Here is a 13,820-nt window from a genome sequence, read left to right on the forward strand (position 1 = left end):
TCAAAGCGGATTAGAAGAAAAATCCTGCTCATGTCCAACGACTGTCTAGACGTGATGTCTTTCGAAAAACACTCGAGTCCTTCTTTCTCATGGTCTAGTTGCGATGCAACTCTCAAGATTGCTGAGGGTAATGAAGAACAAGACTCCCTCTTTGAGACGTTTGAGACGATAAGACCAGGGCAGTACTCCTTTCAATGTTCGAGCCTCCAACAAGCGGCTTCCTCGAGTCATCTTAGTGTTTACTTGAGTAGATCGTTCGTATTTGATGAGGGAAAGAATGAATTTCGTTGGCACAAAACCTGGAAACTTCCAGAGATCAGAATAGTCTACAGCGCTCCTGATTTCGTTCCTACTAGCGACTTGACCGCTTGGATAACTTGTGCTTGTCACACGGACTTGTCAAATACTTTAGAAGTTTTAGGTCTGGAAGGTGTAACAAGGCAACCTTTAGAAGATGGTCAGTGTGTATTCTCCCGTCTTCGCTTCAAGTCCACAAGTAGTCTCCAAAGAGGGCGTCCTTTTTATCTGGTAGTATCTCTTCTAAGACAACACATTTGTGTGGCATCTCTTATTTCTAAAGGCATTTATGTATATTCAAGAAAAGACGCCGATAAGAAAAGAAAGAGAACGGAAGCTGCTAAAGAATCCTTGTCCGAAAAGGCATCAGCAGAAGAAGCCCAGACATTTTATGCTCCATTTTTGCCCGAACTATTTGACAGAGTCTTTTTTCGAAAGGTTTGTTGAAACTATCCAAGGGAGTCTTATTGTTTACGTGCTACTAGGCAAACGACCATCGAGGACAAAAGGTGGTAGAGAGAATAGAAAACTCTCCTGAAGGACTTTTATCCTATTTTCAAGCTCCCAACATTCGTTTCAAATGTAGACATCCTGTGTTTTTGTTGTATCGTTTCAGTAATGCTCTTGTATTGTTAAGAAACTCAGAATTATTTCCTTCTGACACAACGCAAGTTTATAGAAGGTTCATTTCGGATCTTGGGACTTTTTCGACAGAAGCATTTCCTAAAAGCGATACAGGACCCTGTGCAAAAAGTGAAAATAGTCCTATTTGGTATATTTGTTGTCTCCAAAGTTGTAAATGTTCTACAGAGGCAAGAAGGAAGATTTTTGAAAACATGGACCTCCTTAAAAGTGACAAACTTGGTTTTATAGCAGATTCGTCTATTTGTGATCCAAAGTTTCAGGTATTGATGGATATGGAGTCTCTCCGTTTGGAATATGAACGTGCTTATGCTCTGTATTCCAATAACAACAAGAAACCTCGAGAAGAAAGAGATTCCAGAGGAACTTTCTCTTCGGATGTTCAATCCCGTCACAACACTGAAGCTGGCCTATTTGAAGAGCTTGAATGTCCTTCTTTCTTGGAAGCTCCAAATGCTTCCCATTTAAGGTCCAACAATCCTATTGAAGATACGGAAGATGACTGGTTAGCGTTCAGCACCGAAGCACGTCTTTTCAAAGAAAGATTTCAGTTTAATCATTTAGAAATAAGACGTATGTTATCCAGTCTGACCGATGCAGCAATGAATGCCGTGACGGACCATTCAAAAGCTTGTATATCGCATCTAAAACGAGTTTATGTAGAGCTTTTTACCGTTCTCAGTGCCCATGCCAATGCAGAAGATCAACTCATATTTCCTTTACTTATGGATCGGATTCCTGGGATAACAGAATCGTATAATGTGAGTGATTTACACGAATTTGTTCTCGTAGGAAACACTGAATGTTTGTAAAGCTGGATCATTTCATGGAAGGCAAAGAATTGACTGCTATCGGAGAGGCAATAATGAACTTTGATCCCGATCACGCTGGAGACTTATTTTTGCAAATTACGGGGTTTAGTGCAAATCTTACTTTGCATATGGAAAAGGAAGAGGAGCATATCCTTCCACGACTGTTACAAGTATTAAGTGACGATGAGCTTAACGATTTAAGAAATAAGATAGTGAGAGAGACCTGTCAAATGCTTCAGCAAGGTCAGACGTCAGGTCTATGGCAAATAAGAGTTCCATCAACGTCTTCAAAGTATTCTGCTGAATTTCCGTCTTCAAAGGATACTATTTCTCAATTTTTTAGTTGAGCCTAAAGTATATTGTAGTAATTGAAATCATTTTACAAAAAGAACTGATGGAATCCTTCGTGGATATTAGAAACTTGGGTTTTGTGAATGATAATGAATATTAACTTGGAAGGAAAATTTTTCTATACTTGGGAGTCTTTCCAGCTTTCTGCATTCTACGATAAGCTTCCTAAAGAACAATCTTATTCTTAAAGGATTCCCAAAAATAGTGAAACATACCCTTAAATGAACGGGTCTAACTGCTCCTTGTTCTCCTCGTTCATTACGGATATCGACTGCCATTTCTACCAATTCTCCTAAACCAACATCATCTCCAAATAATGAATATTGTATGTTTACGGTTGTTACCGGCATAAAGTTTCCCTAGTCCTTTGACAGCTATGATAAAAGGATTATCTGGTTGCATCTACGCAAGTGCTACTTCATTCAACAATAAATTGCAAATAGTGACAAACCATAGACAACGCAGGGTTAACCGTAGACACGAGCTTTTTCACTTTGTTCTTATCCAAATCTCCTTGACGATAATATTCTACAACTCCTTGAGTAATAGGAATTATTAAGCGACGATATCGAAATACCAAAGCGTTCCTGGTCGTCTTCGTTCAAGTTTGAAAAAATCTCCCTGCAACGACGTTCAAACAACTGTCCACTAATTCAACAACCTACCTTTCCCTCTGCTTCCATAAGCGAACTTGCTCGTCTTCTTCATCATCAACACTAGTCACATCTGAGTCCTCTTCTTCGCTATCTCTCTTTCCTGTTGTTTCGGTCCATTCTGTTACTATAACGATAAGAATCATATAAGGTACTTTTACCTCGAACTTCAGTGGGAGTTGCCTGTTCTGAAAATTCTTCTACTTTTGAGTCTGTTTCTACTTGTGAAGAAATGGGTTCTGTTTCCATTCATATAAAACAACTGCACTAAGGACCACCACAAAAGAATCCTGCTTGGAAATAATGACATGAGACATTTCTTCAACACCCTTCCCATTCTTCCATCATCACTTTGAGAGGAGCAAGTAAACATGGCTCAACTGCAGGAGTTTACAGGCTTACCTGCTATGATGACTGCTCACGCCTGTGTTGGATATTTTGGAGGGGGCTTTTGCTTTCTTGTTGGGACTGCAGTGGCTAGATATCTTCGTCAGTCTTGGAAAGTTTATGTGCATATAGCACTGAGCATCTTTGGATTCATCTCTATATTGGTTTCATATATTCTGACAGAAATTTGGCACGAAGGTTTCATCATCATGCAGGACCGTCATGGTTTCAACGGTTTTACGTTGTTAGTTCTCGCCTTTATTCAAGTAGTTGCAGGTGTGATTCGTCCGAGAAAGGAAAGCAAGTTAAGAAAGAACTGGCTATGGTTTCACCGTTTATTGGCAATATTAGTTATTGCCAGTTTTGTTTTTCAAGTTTTTACAGGATTTCGAAGGCTTCATCGTATGTTTCATATTCATGTCCATACCAGTGAAATTCTTTTCGAGTGTTTTGTTGCAGTATTCTTTAGTTTGGTTGCCATAAGTGAGATGGGTTTGCATTACCGAACTTGTTGTTCTGTCCCTATTCAGAGTTTAAGACAAATGTTTCGTGTTTTTAAGACACACGTTTATCCTCGAGTTGTTTTCATCTTCGTGATATTATGTTTTGCTTTTTGTATCGCATATTGGACGTTATTTAGCACTGCCAATAGTTTTGCTCCGTGGACCAACCCACCGATGCCAATGCCTCCTATGCATATGCCTATGGCCTTTTTCATATATGAACCGAATGGCTTTCCATTGTTCTTTTCCAAACTAATGGTAAACAGTGCTGGAAGAACCGTATGTGCAGCAATCCTAGTGTTCTTGTTGTCTGCTTCTGCAAGTCTGTCCATGATCAAGCTGGGCAAGTTGGAAATGAAATGGATTCAAACAAGGCAGACATGGTCTTGGAGAGTGATCGGATCACTTTCTCATGCATTTCGACAATCACTTCATTATTTATGCATGTTAGCTGTTATGACATATAGTATTATACTCTTCTTTGCTATACTCCTCGGACATGCCTTTGGATTCTTTATCGCTTCTACTCTGTCTGAACAAGAAGAAGTCGGTTATCAGGATACCAAGAAAAAGCACGAAAACATGTCTTGGACTATTCCACTCAATTCTTCCGGAGACTTTCAAGTATCTTATCCATCGGAAGCAAAACATTGTTTATGTGACCCTATGACTTGTACTTGTGAACCGAAATCCTGTAATAAGCAAGGTGGTTGTAGTTGTGAAAAATAAAATTTCAAATATTGTATTCAAAAATGATGGTAATACATTATGCAGTCGAGGTTTCCATGGATAACCAAGTCGCAACATTGTTGCCAAATAATTATATTCTTAGGACTCCACTTGTAAAGAAACGCCCATAGCAGGAGACTTTTTCTCAACAGAAGCAACATCGATGAATGAGGAGATTCCTATTTGTACCTTCCACGGTGCACTTCTTGTCAGCTGTTGAATACAAGATAAAGCAATTGTGCCACTCGAATCTACTTTTGCTTTCAAAAGAGTATCATTATCGAGATAATACTGGGTTCCAAAAACTAAGGAACGTTGTTCAATATTGGAACTATACACAAAACGCGCTGCAACAGATAGCCGACCAGAAACGTTATGGAGATAAGAACACTTGAAGAAAGCAATATGTCACAATACTAGCAAGTTTTCCTATAAAACTTACCGTAACCGAGGGTCCTCTATCGTGAATAAACAAAGTAATTTGACCTGAGTCTCCGTCTTGATAATTACACGCAACAACCCAAGAGGGAAACTTAAAAGTTGGTTCCAACGCTAGTTGAGTAGCTAAGAGTAAGTTCGAAAACCCAACAACAAGGGAAGTCTCCATTTTTGGCGCAACTCCAAAAATAAAATTGGTTGAAAGCGCAACGTGTTTCCTTTGCCAATCGAACTGAGCTTTGAAACGTTCGTGGTCACTCTCAAAAGCACTCAAAGTGGCCATCAAACCAAACCTCTTTGACATATCTAGAACACTTTCACAACAAACAGGACCCTTTGAGAGCAAGCGTACTCCAAAGCTACCTCTATCAATCCAACTTGTTTCTTGTTGAAAAGGAATCTCTTGATTCCATTGACCCGCAAAAAAGGGTTCCGTTCCTGAATATGTTTTCCCTTGAAGTTGATAAATGATGCCTTGCTTGGTTTGGGTACCAACTCCAAAGTTGACACCTGTAAAATAACCATCCTGTAAAACTCCTCACAAAAAAAAGAGATCAGACTTTTAAATAATAGGATAATTATACTACACATACTGGAGACATAATCACCTATCTTCGAAAAAAGAGGGCACAAAGCCAGTCGACTTTGATTGTCTCTCGTTTGAAACTCTTGAGCAGATAACCTAAAAGAATCCAACATGATCGATAATAATATTGCATCGAAATAGAAAATAGGTGGATTCAACTATGTTGATGGGCTTTCTCACGTTGGTCAACATACAAAGTCGCTTTTTAACAAACAAGAATTTATCAAGAGACTTCCGACGTATTTGGAAGATATGTAGCATGTGTTCTGATGGACCACTATCGTCCACTGCAATCCATTTGTTTAGAAAAGCTATTGAGAGAGAGACTGGTCGAGTTTCGAAACATAGAGGTTATGACGGTCTAGTGGAAGATTGCAAATATCTGCAGAAATATCGCAGTCCAGTAGAGCAGAGAGCAGCAGTTTGTCGGATTATTTCTTCTCTTTTTTGTGCTCCTGTTGGCATACAGCTATTTCGTTCTTTGTTAGGTATTATGCCTGTGACTTGGGCTTATCATCTAAGTGCTATTTTTACACAAGTATTCTTCCAATGGCTAGTAGGTCCGTGCCAGGCACACGCTATTCATAACGAGACTTTCAAACGAGGAGTATTCATATCAAAGTGTAGATTCCTTGAAGAATCGAGGTGTAGAGGTATGTGTGTTAACTTGTGCAAAATACCCACCCAACAATTCTTTAACAATACGCTTGGATTTCCCTTTACTATGGAGCCCAACTATGAAACTGGTTCTTGTCAAATAACCTTTGGAAAGTCACCTCTTCCATTGGATCAAGATATTGCAGTACAGATAAGGTGCTCAGGAAATTGTTTGCCATGGCATCCCGAGAAAACCAACAGTACTGCTAGTTCACAAACTCATGATTGTATAAAAACTTCACTTTTATAAACACCAATTGTTCCGTTGATACCAAAAGTCATTTGATACAATTTAAAACTTTCCATTACTTCATTCCCGCTACGAAGACTTGCGCGGAGTTGGATACTTCTCCTCATCTCTTTGCCATTGTAGACAATTCGTCATGTCTCTTAGTTCTTTAATGACTGTTTGTTCAATAAAAGTATCTTCAGATAAGTGATAACGAGTTTTTTGTAGAACAAAATGACATAACATCTCAATTCCTTTGTTCGTTAATGCTGCACTGCCATGAATATTATCCAATGCCAAACTAATTTTGCCAAGATTTTCTCGTAAACCGAGAAGATCGTCAGTAATGACAGAAATATTACGCCTACAGTCTTCAGTATTGGTTTCAAATTTCTGCTGTATGTCTTTCTGATTCTTTTCTATTCGATTACTAACTCGGGAAGTACAGTTGTGCACATGATCGTAAAGTTGCTTCACTGTATTTGCGACAGAATTGACACTGTTTAGCCACTTCTCTGTTGTAGTAGCGAAACAGCTCTTTGTGACGTACCAAAAGCCAAATATTTGAAACCCCAAAAACCTTTTCAAGACCAGTGGGCAGATAATAATAGCTCCAAATAAGAAAGACACTGTTTTCAAGTTTACAACTGTCGAAGAAGAAAACCCTGGCTGACATACTATATGATGGGGTCTTTCTTCCAGAAAACTAAGGGTCTTTGTAACATCATTAGAAAGTCTATTTATTTCTTCAATCAAAACACGGATTCGTGAGGATGAATAGCTTGGTTCTTGAAAATCAACTTCACTAAAAGAATTTCTGCCAAGAATATGTAGAGCCGCGCGAGTAAACTTGTCAATAATCAACCAAAGTTTCGAGCCATCTCCAAGAACACCTAAGCTACCCACGCTAACTCCTCCAAGTATCAACAAAATCCAGTTGCGCATTCAAGAAAAAAATGACCGTTAACGCGCCATTTTCGAACGGGGCAATGAGAAGGTCTCATTCATCCCTTCAATTTCAAAAAAATTAAGCATAGGTAGTTCGCATTTCCTCGGGACCGCCTAAGGGCTTCGATGGTTGACAAGCTGCATCTGCTGAATCCTGTAAAAGGAAAGGCGACATTTGCCTTTCAAACTCCTCCCAAGGACAAAAAGGTCGATTTCCACAGCTTGGAAGACTACATCGTTGCCCGTTGTAGTAAATACCTACATAATGCTCTCCTTTACTGTTACGATACCTAGCATTGCTTCAGTCACAAAACATTCCCACTGTGAACAAAACCCACAATTCAAACGCCAAAAACGAACCAAAAGGTGGCCATTCATCGTTGTATATCTGTAGCATGCACAGGAGAGGAACTAAAGAGGTATCGTGACTAGATATCAAGATAAATTTGTACTAGAAAAGAGTTCACGCTTGACGTACCCCGAATACAAGAGGCATCTATAAGACTGTTTACCTTGTACACTTTCCTTCATATGTTCCAACAATTCCTTCAACAACAAACCCCCAGAAAGTTTGAGAGACTCGTTACGCGTTCTTTCATTATATCCTAGAACCAAATGACTCATTGCTCGATGACCTCTTTCAACCACTTCCTCATGAGGAAGCTTTGTGCCATCATCAGATTCTAAGGGTGGCAAACCATGCGCTTCGCGAGAAATAATGACGTCTCTTAATCGAATAAAATCTAGTGGACTTTGTAAATTCCAATATCCTGCCGCAAGCTCAGGCATTATAAACTTTTCCTTGTTTTCAGACAATAGTTTTCGCCCATATGCATACAACTCCTTTATTCGAGGACACTGATAAGAGTTTGGAAATAAGTTTTCGTCCTTCTTGTCCAGAACGTGGATAGACACTCGTTCACCCTCCTGTAACTCGCATTCGCATAGCAAACCTTGAAGAAACGCTTGAGCAGATTGAACTGCTCGTTTCATGAACGTCGAGCGAACGTATATTTGATTTTTCCAATCTTGTTTGTCTAATAAGTGGAATTCTTCGAAATACCTCTTTCGAAACAAGCCACCCACAGTTACCATCTGCTGTACACCAAACGCAGTTAGTTGTCCCCTCTTACAAACACTGACAAAATCAAAACTATGCGCAATCCTCTAAATACAAACATACTTGATAGGCGTAGTTTCTTGAGATTTGGAATCGTCTTCTACAGGGTTTGCAGTCGAAGTACTCAACGAAACAATATTGACGGGTAACAAATATTTTTCATAGATATCTGGTGAACAAAAATTCCAAGAACTCGAATCCCCTTTAACTTCATAGACGGGTGACCGAGCCCCGTGTCGGAAAATAACTTGTGAAAAGATCAGCTCACCCGGAAGTGTTAGTGGGAAGTCACTTTCGGGTCTTTTGTAATCCGAATAAACCAACGATTTAAGGTTGATACAAGTTATCACTCCGGACACACTTAACACGCATGAAACCCAAGTCCTATTCAACATGCTTTTCTTACCCAAAGCGGGAAATATTCGATAAAGATCAGATCTGTAAATGTCTTTTAGGTTTCATGAGTATCAGACTTTCCAACTGGTTCTCTAAAGTTTACGAGGCATTTTGGTTTACTCTTCTGCTATTTGTATTGCTTCGGAATAACAGCATAACTTCAACTGTGTTTGTTCACTTTCTGTAGACTGCAAAGGAGGAACTCCTTCCTTTGCTCTTCTAGTTATTCCTTTGGAATCCTTCAAAAGCACGTTTCATTTGAATTTCTTACTTTTCGATATCAGCTAGAAAATTCCATATGCTTCCAAGTTTTGTCTATGTGAAGAAAAAAGTGAGAGATGGTATATAGAGGAGAACGAGTCTATCCCAAGCTATGTAGCTGGAAATCTGCCTGTTACTATTTTATCCAAATGTTTTGGAAATAGTTGATCTTAAAGAGTTTGAAATAAATTTCTAATCAGTATGGTCACCCAGAGTAAGGTTGCATGGGATACTCCTCTTCTATTTCATATAAAATTTTCAAAGACCTTGGATAACTTTTACAAGGCCATGCAACAACTTACGATCCAATTTTCTAGTACAAAAAATTCAAGTTTATTTTTGATCTCTAAAAAAAGTTTCTACAAGATAACCCTTGAAAAGCTGAAAAAAGAGGAAATGATAAATCTCATTGGATTGTGAAGTGCGATGTATTCCTCCTCTTCCATCGCCTTTTTGTGGCGCTCAACTGTGTCAGTAAAACAAAAAGAATATCCTTTATTTAAAAGTGTCAGACACTCTTGTGCGAACCACCGTTTTTGGAAGTTTTGCTATCCTCGCCGACCTTTCCATTCCACATCAGAGCTCCTAGGACGTCTGTCGACCGTCAGATATTATTTGAAACTCCCATCAGGCTCCAATAAGTTTGATAAGTTGTCTTGTTGTTCGAATAATAATAATGGACGGGAAAGTAGTTGTTCTGTTATTTTGTTAGCTGGTGGTTCAGGCAAACGCATGAATTCGAATATTCCGAAGCAGTACTTGTTACTCCACGGAAAGCCTGTATTGGAATATAGTCTAGAACTTTTTCTAAGTGTAAAACAAGTTTTTCAGGTAATAATAGTAATGGACTTACATTATAAGGTGTTTCTTTGTCCACACCTTATTCAAGATCCCAGAGTAGAATTTGCTTGTCCTGGAAAGGAAAGACAGGACTCTGTCTACAATGGATTACAAAAGGTGAAAAATAATGTAGATCTTGTATGTATTCATGATGCTGCAAGACCGCTTGTTTCAAAGGAAACTATTGAAAAGGTTGGAAGAGCATTCAAGTTACTTGACATTTTATCACTCATCTTAAAGTGTTCTCTAGTGCTTTTCAGATGCTGCTGTTTATGGTGCAGCCGTAGTTGGAGTTCCATCCAAGTCGACTATCAAAGAATCCGTCGATGGTTCCTTTGTATATAGGACGCTGGATCGAACTCGTTTATGGGAAATTCAGACGCCACAAGTAATACGTCCAGAATTATTGAGACGAGGTTTTGTAAGAGTGAATGATGAGAATGTAACCGTTACGGATGATGTTTCCATTGTTGAGAAACTTGGAGAGCCTGTGAAATTGACTCTAGGTATATCATATCCTAAATGAGAGTATGTTTCATTGAAATATGTATTTATATTTCAGGTGAATATTCAAATATCAAATTGACTACGGAAGAAGATTTGAAAGTTGCCGAATATATATTGCTGTCACGTAAGACGGAGACTGTCGAAACCGCTGTCAATTCTTAAGTATTGAACATTCTCGTGTTGAGTATCTATTTCCTCCATAATAAGTTTGAAGAAAGTTAGGCAAGGACAATAAAAAAGTTCAAATCGACAAAGTAGCCATATTGAGTACGCTATTTATTGTTTCACATATCATTCTATTGTATTATTAATGACTATCATCCCAACAACAACGTCTTGAAGCATTTCCAATAAATAGGAGAAAATTTTCTTATGAAGTTGTCCAAACCAAAAGAGTCTTACATAGAGGCACATCGACTTGTGGTGTTCTTTTCGGTATGACTAGCAGCAACTTGAACAGTTGGCCTTTCCATTTCCAGAATGAGACTATGAAATACAGTGTCAATGTGGATACCATCCTTTGCAGAACATTCTATATAAGGACACAACCATTCTCTTGCCATTTGTTCCACTTCTGCCGTGTTTACTGCTCTGTCTTCCTGTTCATCTAGTTTCATTCCAACTAATATGCAAGGAATGGTGTCCAGTCCCAGCATATTCACGAGACGTTCATGAAGCACCTTGAGAAGTTCGAAAGAAAGATAGTCTGTTATATCAAATACCAATAAGTAGCCATGTACTCCAATAGTGCATTGTGAACTAAGGATGGAATATTCATCTTGTCCTCCCTATCAAGAACACAAGTTTATTCACAATTCTGTTCAATATAAAGTTTCTAAAAGCAAGTACCGTGTCTATTATTTCCAAGTTGTAGATTTGACCTTCTAGTTTTAGGGTAGCCAAATACGTATCCTATGAGTCTTAGCATAATAGACTAGGATGGAATATATTCTTACTTCAATGGTTGGAAGGTAACTGGAGTGAAAGATTCCTTCACAAAACCTTATCGTTAAAGCAGACTTCCCTAGAGTTGAGAGTAAGTAGCAAACGAGATCTACCTCCTAGTGACATACCCACTGCCTTTGGACCCAATACCACTATTCTTCTGAAGAGACTATTATTGCCTCTTGAAAATGTCGCACTAGATCGAGGACTCAGACTCATAAAGAGCTTTTCTTCCGGAGAAAAATGGATTAGATTGGAAAGTAACGAATCGATCTCAAGGGAATTTGCTGTCTCCTTTGAAGAGTGTCCAATGATCTTGGGTCGTGTTTTATTATTTCCAAAGAACAATATCAAAGCAACTATCATCGACTAATTAATTGGACCTATCTGTACTTCCTCGAACAGAGGCAGGTCCTGATGGAAGTCGTAAACAAGAGCCAGGTCCACAAGTTTTACGTATAGGAAAACACAAGGTTCCCCAAAAACCTCGACCTCTTGGATAAGGTCCAGTGTGGTTCCTCGGAGAAGAAGGATCAATATTGAGAAGTTCATTTTCTTCAGCCTGTTGCTCTTCCAAATACTGAGTGGCATCTTCCAACTGTGTTTGCAAGTTATGAATAGTCTCATCTTGCTGCTGTTTCTTTGCTTCATATTCTTTTTCCAATTTGCTTATGGTAGTGTTGTATTGCTTCTTCAAGGACTCTTGTAACTCTTCTTTCTCAGCTTCGTACTGTTGAGCCACTTCCAAAACTTCGTCACGTACAAAAACAGAATCTATTCCTTCCTTCACTGCTATACTTGCATATGGACTATCTACATAGATGTCACCAACACCACGTTCCTTTGCCCAAGAAGTGGCTGTTTCCATGAGACTTTTGCCAACACCTTGATGTAACCAAGCCTTGTCGATGGCCAACTCCTCAATCTGACAGTGAAGACCTCTCGAAATAGTTTCCAATAAACGAAGAAACGCACAACCAACCACCTGATGTTTTCCACTTTGGTTTGCCTCTGCTACCAGTCCCAAAAAGTCACCACTTTCAGAAAGTTGAAACACCTATGGAAATAATTCTTACAGTGCACTAAAAATAAAAACTATTGCATACTTTTTCTGAAAAAGAAGAACTATTTATGATATCTTTCAAATCCAATAAGTGAAGAACAACGTCCGAGTCACTCGCTTGAAACTCTCTTACATGGATCATTGCTATTTGGGAAAGCCTGAATCCATTCAATATATTTTGGATACACAAGTGGCATTCAACTTATTTTTATTGTTGAGGTCGTTTCAAGTGTTGAAACTCTTCAAAATAAGGAGCGTCTACACTTCGGAACCACTGAAATACAACAGCTTCTAAAGGTACGGTGTATAAGAGAACAGTATTGTCGACATTTGTGTCTTCTTACCAGTTGTTGAAATTATTGCACCTTCTTGTTTCATGCTTTCTAGTGCCATAGTATGCTCAATACTTCTTCTAGAACCCATTGCGTCGGTAACTAAGAATACTGAAAATCCGTTTGCCAACAAGTCAAGTACGCTTTGTTGAACACAGATATGTGATTGAACTCCAGCAAAGATAATGCACTCTCTCTTCTTGGAAACAACGAGTTCACTTGCAGTTGGGGACCCCATTAAGCTAAAAGTTCGTTTAGAAAAGATTTCTTCTTCTCTTGCTTCTAAAGTGTCCACTATACGCCAAACTCATGAAATATACCTTTTATGACAAAAACAATTGATTACCTACGTGACTATATTTTTCTGGCCATTGTTCAGAAAATAAACAAGGAATGGATACAAGACGAGCACTCTTTCTAAGAAATAATGCAGCATCAAGTATCTCTTCGATATGAAGTATGCTCTTTTGGAAACCAACTTGTAAGTCACAGAATATGACTAGACTATTCTGTATGGTCAAGTCTCGATGAGAAGACATAGAAAGGTATGTAAGAAAGAGAAAACCAACTTATTTTCTTCCAACAAGTTTCTACGCTTTACCCAGATACTTTGAAGAAAACAAAATCTCATTTTCTGCAAATCGATTAAGTATCGAAAAAGCTTTGCGAAATAATCCTTCTCTTATGAAATGAGTCGACAAGCTAGTCGCATGATGTGAATACCATCTTTTTAGTCAAAAGCCTAGTTTGTTGGATAAATTTTTAGAGTTCTTTGTCTCCTTTTTGTTACTCGATGAAGTCTTATTGGAGATAAAAAAGTTAGTCAATTGAAATAAAGGCCAACAGAAGTATCCAAGAACTTTTTGGAGATATCTCAACAACTTTGGCAACTTGTACTCATAAGAGACGAGTTGTCTCATAAGCTTTTAAAGATACAGAACTTTCAAGTCCCAGGTTTGGCACTCCAATAATAACTTGCTACTATTCGAAAGTGGTGGGATCAACTGTTTTGAGAGTGGCAAGGATGAGAAGGAAATGGTGTAAAAAGGCAAATATGATTTCCTTTTCTTGAAAGCATCTATTGAAACTGTCAAACTATACAAATCTATTATTCAAAAATCAGT

General features: G+C 38.5%; 11 protein-coding genes across 12 annotated transcripts; 4 read left to right on the top strand and 7 right to left on the bottom strand.

The window, feature by feature from the left end:
- The first annotated feature begins 2 nt into the window (after positions 1-2).
- Positions 3-2,133, top strand: Gasu_37660 (zinc finger-like protein). The gene is made up of 3 exons (XM_005705176.1): positions 3-735; positions 783-1,700; positions 1,754-2,133. The coding sequence occupies exons 1-3, from the start codon at positions 31-33 to the stop codon at positions 2,096-2,098; spliced, it is 1,968 nt and encodes a 655-aa protein (XP_005705233.1). The 5' UTR covers positions 3-30; the 3' UTR covers positions 2,099-2,133.
- A 4-nt stretch (positions 2,134-2,137) lies between these two features.
- Gasu_37670 (transcription initiation factor TFIID subunit D9) lies at positions 2,138-3,092 on the bottom strand. Of its 2 annotated transcripts, none has more exons than XM_005705177.1 (7): positions 2,917-3,092; positions 2,768-2,858; positions 2,680-2,723; positions 2,554-2,630; positions 2,447-2,504; positions 2,318-2,394; positions 2,138-2,267 (listed from the first exon to the last, which is right to left on the bottom strand). In XM_005705177.1, the coding sequence occupies exons 1-7, from the start codon at positions 3,002-3,004 to the stop codon at positions 2,199-2,201; spliced, it is 504 nt and encodes a 167-aa protein (XP_005705234.1). In that variant the 5' UTR covers positions 3,005-3,092; the 3' UTR covers positions 2,138-2,198. The 2 variants fall into 2 exon arrangements, with proteins under 2 accessions (XP_005705234.1, XP_005705235.1); XM_005705178.1 differs by having other exon boundaries at positions 2,768-2,876.
- A 10-nt stretch (positions 3,093-3,102) lies between these two features.
- Positions 3,103-4,433, top strand: Gasu_37680 (copper transporter, Ctr family). The gene has a single exon (XM_005705179.1). The coding sequence runs from the start codon at positions 3,127-3,129 to the stop codon at positions 4,372-4,374; it is 1,248 nt and encodes a 415-aa protein (XP_005705236.1). The 5' UTR covers positions 3,103-3,126; the 3' UTR covers positions 4,375-4,433.
- Positions 4,434-4,451: 18 nt separating this feature from the next.
- On the bottom strand, positions 4,452-5,512 carry Gasu_37690 (voltage-dependent anion channel, MPP family). Its single transcript, XM_005705180.1, has 3 exons — positions 5,406-5,512; positions 4,817-5,349; positions 4,452-4,764 (listed from the first exon to the last, which is right to left on the bottom strand). The coding sequence occupies exons 1-3, from the start codon at positions 5,509-5,511 to the stop codon at positions 4,474-4,476; spliced, it is 930 nt and encodes a 309-aa protein (XP_005705237.1). The 5' UTR covers position 5,512; the 3' UTR covers positions 4,452-4,473.
- A 10-nt stretch (positions 5,513-5,522) lies between these two features.
- On the top strand, positions 5,523-6,343 carry Gasu_37700 (uncharacterized protein). The gene has a single exon (XM_005705181.1). The coding sequence runs from the start codon at positions 5,559-5,561 to the stop codon at positions 6,303-6,305; it is 747 nt and encodes a 248-aa protein (XP_005705238.1). The 5' UTR covers positions 5,523-5,558; the 3' UTR covers positions 6,306-6,343.
- A 6-nt stretch (positions 6,344-6,349) lies between these two features.
- On the bottom strand, positions 6,350-7,232 carry Gasu_37710 (uncharacterized protein). Its single transcript, XM_005705182.1, has one exon. The coding sequence runs from the start codon at positions 7,227-7,229 to the stop codon at positions 6,375-6,377; it is 855 nt and encodes a 284-aa protein (XP_005705239.1). The 5' UTR covers positions 7,230-7,232; the 3' UTR covers positions 6,350-6,374.
- A 5-nt stretch (positions 7,233-7,237) lies between these two features.
- On the bottom strand, positions 7,238-8,872 carry Gasu_37720 (acid phosphatase). Its single transcript, XM_005705183.1, has 4 exons — positions 8,416-8,872; positions 7,711-8,370; positions 7,571-7,660; positions 7,238-7,522 (listed from the first exon to the last, which is right to left on the bottom strand). The coding sequence occupies exons 1-4, from the start codon at positions 8,745-8,747 to the stop codon at positions 7,312-7,314; spliced, it is 1,293 nt and encodes a 430-aa protein (XP_005705240.1). The 5' UTR covers positions 8,748-8,872; the 3' UTR covers positions 7,238-7,311.
- Positions 8,873-9,412: 540 nt separating this feature from the next.
- Positions 9,413-10,607, top strand: Gasu_37730 (2-C-methyl-D-erythritol 4-phosphate cytidylyltransferase). Its single transcript, XM_005705184.1, has 3 exons — positions 9,413-10,041; positions 10,100-10,355; positions 10,412-10,607. The coding sequence occupies exons 1-3, from the start codon at positions 9,436-9,438 to the stop codon at positions 10,516-10,518; spliced, it is 969 nt and encodes a 322-aa protein (XP_005705241.1). The 5' UTR covers positions 9,413-9,435; the 3' UTR covers positions 10,519-10,607.
- Positions 10,608-10,616: 9 nt separating this feature from the next.
- Gasu_37740 (small GTP-binding protein of Ras family) lies at positions 10,617-11,572 on the bottom strand. The gene is made up of 4 exons (XM_005705185.1): positions 11,430-11,572; positions 11,313-11,380; positions 11,206-11,268; positions 10,617-11,144 (listed from the first exon to the last, which is right to left on the bottom strand). The coding sequence occupies exons 1-4, from the start codon at positions 11,518-11,520 to the stop codon at positions 10,755-10,757; spliced, it is 612 nt and encodes a 203-aa protein (XP_005705242.1). The 5' UTR covers positions 11,521-11,572; the 3' UTR covers positions 10,617-10,754.
- A 5-nt stretch (positions 11,573-11,577) lies between these two features.
- Positions 11,578-12,532, bottom strand: Gasu_37750 (uncharacterized protein). Its single transcript, XM_005705186.1, has 2 exons — positions 12,408-12,532; positions 11,578-12,358 (listed from the first exon to the last, which is right to left on the bottom strand). Exons 1-2 carry the CDS (start codon positions 12,504-12,506, stop codon positions 11,675-11,677), a joined length of 783 nt encoding a protein of 260 aa, XP_005705243.1. The 5' UTR covers positions 12,507-12,532; the 3' UTR covers positions 11,578-11,674.
- A 5-nt stretch (positions 12,533-12,537) lies between these two features.
- Gasu_37760 (ribonuclease) lies at positions 12,538-13,422 on the bottom strand. The gene is made up of 3 exons (XM_005705187.1): positions 13,043-13,422; positions 12,709-12,990; positions 12,538-12,655 (listed from the first exon to the last, which is right to left on the bottom strand). The coding sequence occupies exons 1-3, from the start codon at positions 13,233-13,235 to the stop codon at positions 12,573-12,575; spliced, it is 558 nt and encodes a 185-aa protein (XP_005705244.1). The 5' UTR covers positions 13,236-13,422; the 3' UTR covers positions 12,538-12,572.
- Positions 13,423-13,820: the final 398 nt, after the last annotated feature.

Source organism: Galdieria sulphuraria (assembly GCF_000341285.1).
Source record: "Galdieria sulphuraria unplaced genomic scaffold scaf_32, whole genome shotgun sequence".
NCBI lineage: Eukaryota > Rhodophyta > Bangiophyceae > Galdieriales > Galdieriaceae > Galdieria > Galdieria sulphuraria.

Excerpts from the sequence above, each read along its gene's own strand:
- Gasu_37730 (XM_005705184.1), top strand. The coding sequence starts at position 9,436 with ATGTATTCCTCCTCTTCCATCGCCTTTTTGTGGCGCTCAACTGTGTCA. Across the intron at positions 10,042-10,099 it reads CAAAGGAAACTATTGAAAAG|TGCTTTTCAGATGCTGCTGT; the intron begins GTTGGAAGAGCA and ends AGTGTTCTCTAG. Across the intron at positions 10,356-10,411 it reads GCCTGTGAAATTGACTCTAG|GTGAATATTCAAATATCAAA; the intron begins GTATATCATATC and ends TTTATATTTCAG.
- Gasu_37660 (XM_005705176.1), top strand. The coding sequence starts at position 31 with ATGTCCAACGACTGTCTAGACGTGATGTCTTTCGAAAAACACTCGAGT. Across the intron at positions 736-782 it reads ACAGAGTCTTTTTTCGAAAG|GCAAACGACCATCGAGGACA; the intron begins GTTTGTTGAAAC and ends ACGTGCTACTAG. Across the intron at positions 1,701-1,753 it reads GGATAACAGAATCGTATAAT|CTGGATCATTTCATGGAAGG; the intron begins GTGAGTGATTTA and ends ATGTTTGTAAAG.
- Gasu_37680 (XM_005705179.1), top strand. The coding sequence starts at position 3,127 with ATGGCTCAACTGCAGGAGTTTACAGGCTTACCTGCTATGATGACTGCT.
- Gasu_37720 (XM_005705183.1), bottom strand. The coding sequence starts at position 8,747 with ATGTTGAATAGGACTTGGGTTTCATGCGTGTTAAGTGTGTCCGGAGTG. Across the intron at positions 8,371-8,415 it reads CAAGAAACTACGCCTATCAA|TGTTTGTAAGAGGGGACAAC; the intron begins GTATGTTTGTAT and ends TGATTTTGTCAG. Across the intron at positions 7,661-7,710 it reads AGATGCCTCTTGTATTCGGG|TCACGATACCTCTTTAGTTC; the intron begins GTACGTCAAGCG and ends CTTGATATCTAG.
- Gasu_37710 (XM_005705182.1), bottom strand. The coding sequence starts at position 7,229 with ATGCGCAACTGGATTTTGTTGATACTTGGAGGAGTTAGCGTGGGTAGC.
- Gasu_37670 (XM_005705178.1), bottom strand. The coding sequence starts at position 3,004 with ATGGAAACAGAACCCATTTCTTCACAAGTAGAAACAGACTCAAAAGTA. Across the intron at positions 2,724-2,767 it reads TTATGGAAGCAGAGGGAAAG|GGAGATTTTTTCAAACTTGA; the intron begins GTAGGTTGTTGA and ends ACGTCGTTGCAG. Across the intron at positions 2,268-2,317 it reads TTAGACCCGTTCATTTAAGG|GAAGCTTATCGTAGAATGCA; the intron begins GTATGTTTCACT and ends ATTGTTCTTTAG.
- Gasu_37750 (XM_005705186.1), bottom strand. The coding sequence starts at position 12,506 with ATGATCCATGTAAGAGAGTTTCAAGCGAGTGACTCGGACGTTGTTCTT. Across the intron at positions 12,359-12,407 it reads GTTCTTCTTTTTCAGAAAAA|GTGTTTCAACTTTCTGAAAG; the intron begins GTATGCAATAGT and ends TTATTTCCATAG.
- Gasu_37740 (XM_005705185.1), bottom strand. The coding sequence starts at position 11,520 with ATGAGTCTGAGTCCTCGATCTAGTGCGACATTTTCAAGAGGCAATAAT. Across the intron at positions 11,381-11,429 it reads ATTGGGTCCAAAGGCAGTGG|GGAAGTCTGCTTTAACGATA; the intron begins GTATGTCACTAG and ends TCTCAACTCTAG. Across the intron at positions 11,269-11,312 it reads GTTACCTTCCAACCATTGAA|GATACGTATTTGGCTACCCT; the intron begins GTAAGAATATAT and ends TAAGACTCATAG.
- Gasu_37760 (XM_005705187.1), bottom strand. The coding sequence starts at position 13,235 with ATGTCTTCTCATCGAGACTTGACCATACAGAATAGTCTAGTCATATTC. Across the intron at positions 12,991-13,042 it reads AGAAAAATATAGTCACGTAG|TGGACACTTTAGAAGCAAGA; the intron begins GTAATCAATTGT and ends TTTGGCGTATAG. Across the intron at positions 12,656-12,708 it reads TGCAATAATTTCAACAACTG|AAGCTGTTGTATTTCAGTGG; the intron begins GTAAGAAGACAC and ends CCGTACCTTTAG.
- Gasu_37690 (XM_005705180.1), bottom strand. The coding sequence starts at position 5,511 with ATGTTGGATTCTTTTAGGTTATCTGCTCAAGAGTTTCAAACGAGAGAC. Across the intron at positions 5,350-5,405 it reads GATAGGTGATTATGTCTCCA|GAGTTTTACAGGATGGTTAT; the intron begins GTATGTGTAGTA and ends TTTTTTTGTGAG. Across the intron at positions 4,765-4,816 it reads ATAGAGGACCCTCGGTTACG|TGTTCTTATCTCCATAACGT; the intron begins GTAAGTTTTATA and ends GCTTTCTTCAAG.
- Gasu_37700 (XM_005705181.1), top strand. The coding sequence starts at position 5,559 with ATGTTGATGGGCTTTCTCACGTTGGTCAACATACAAAGTCGCTTTTTA.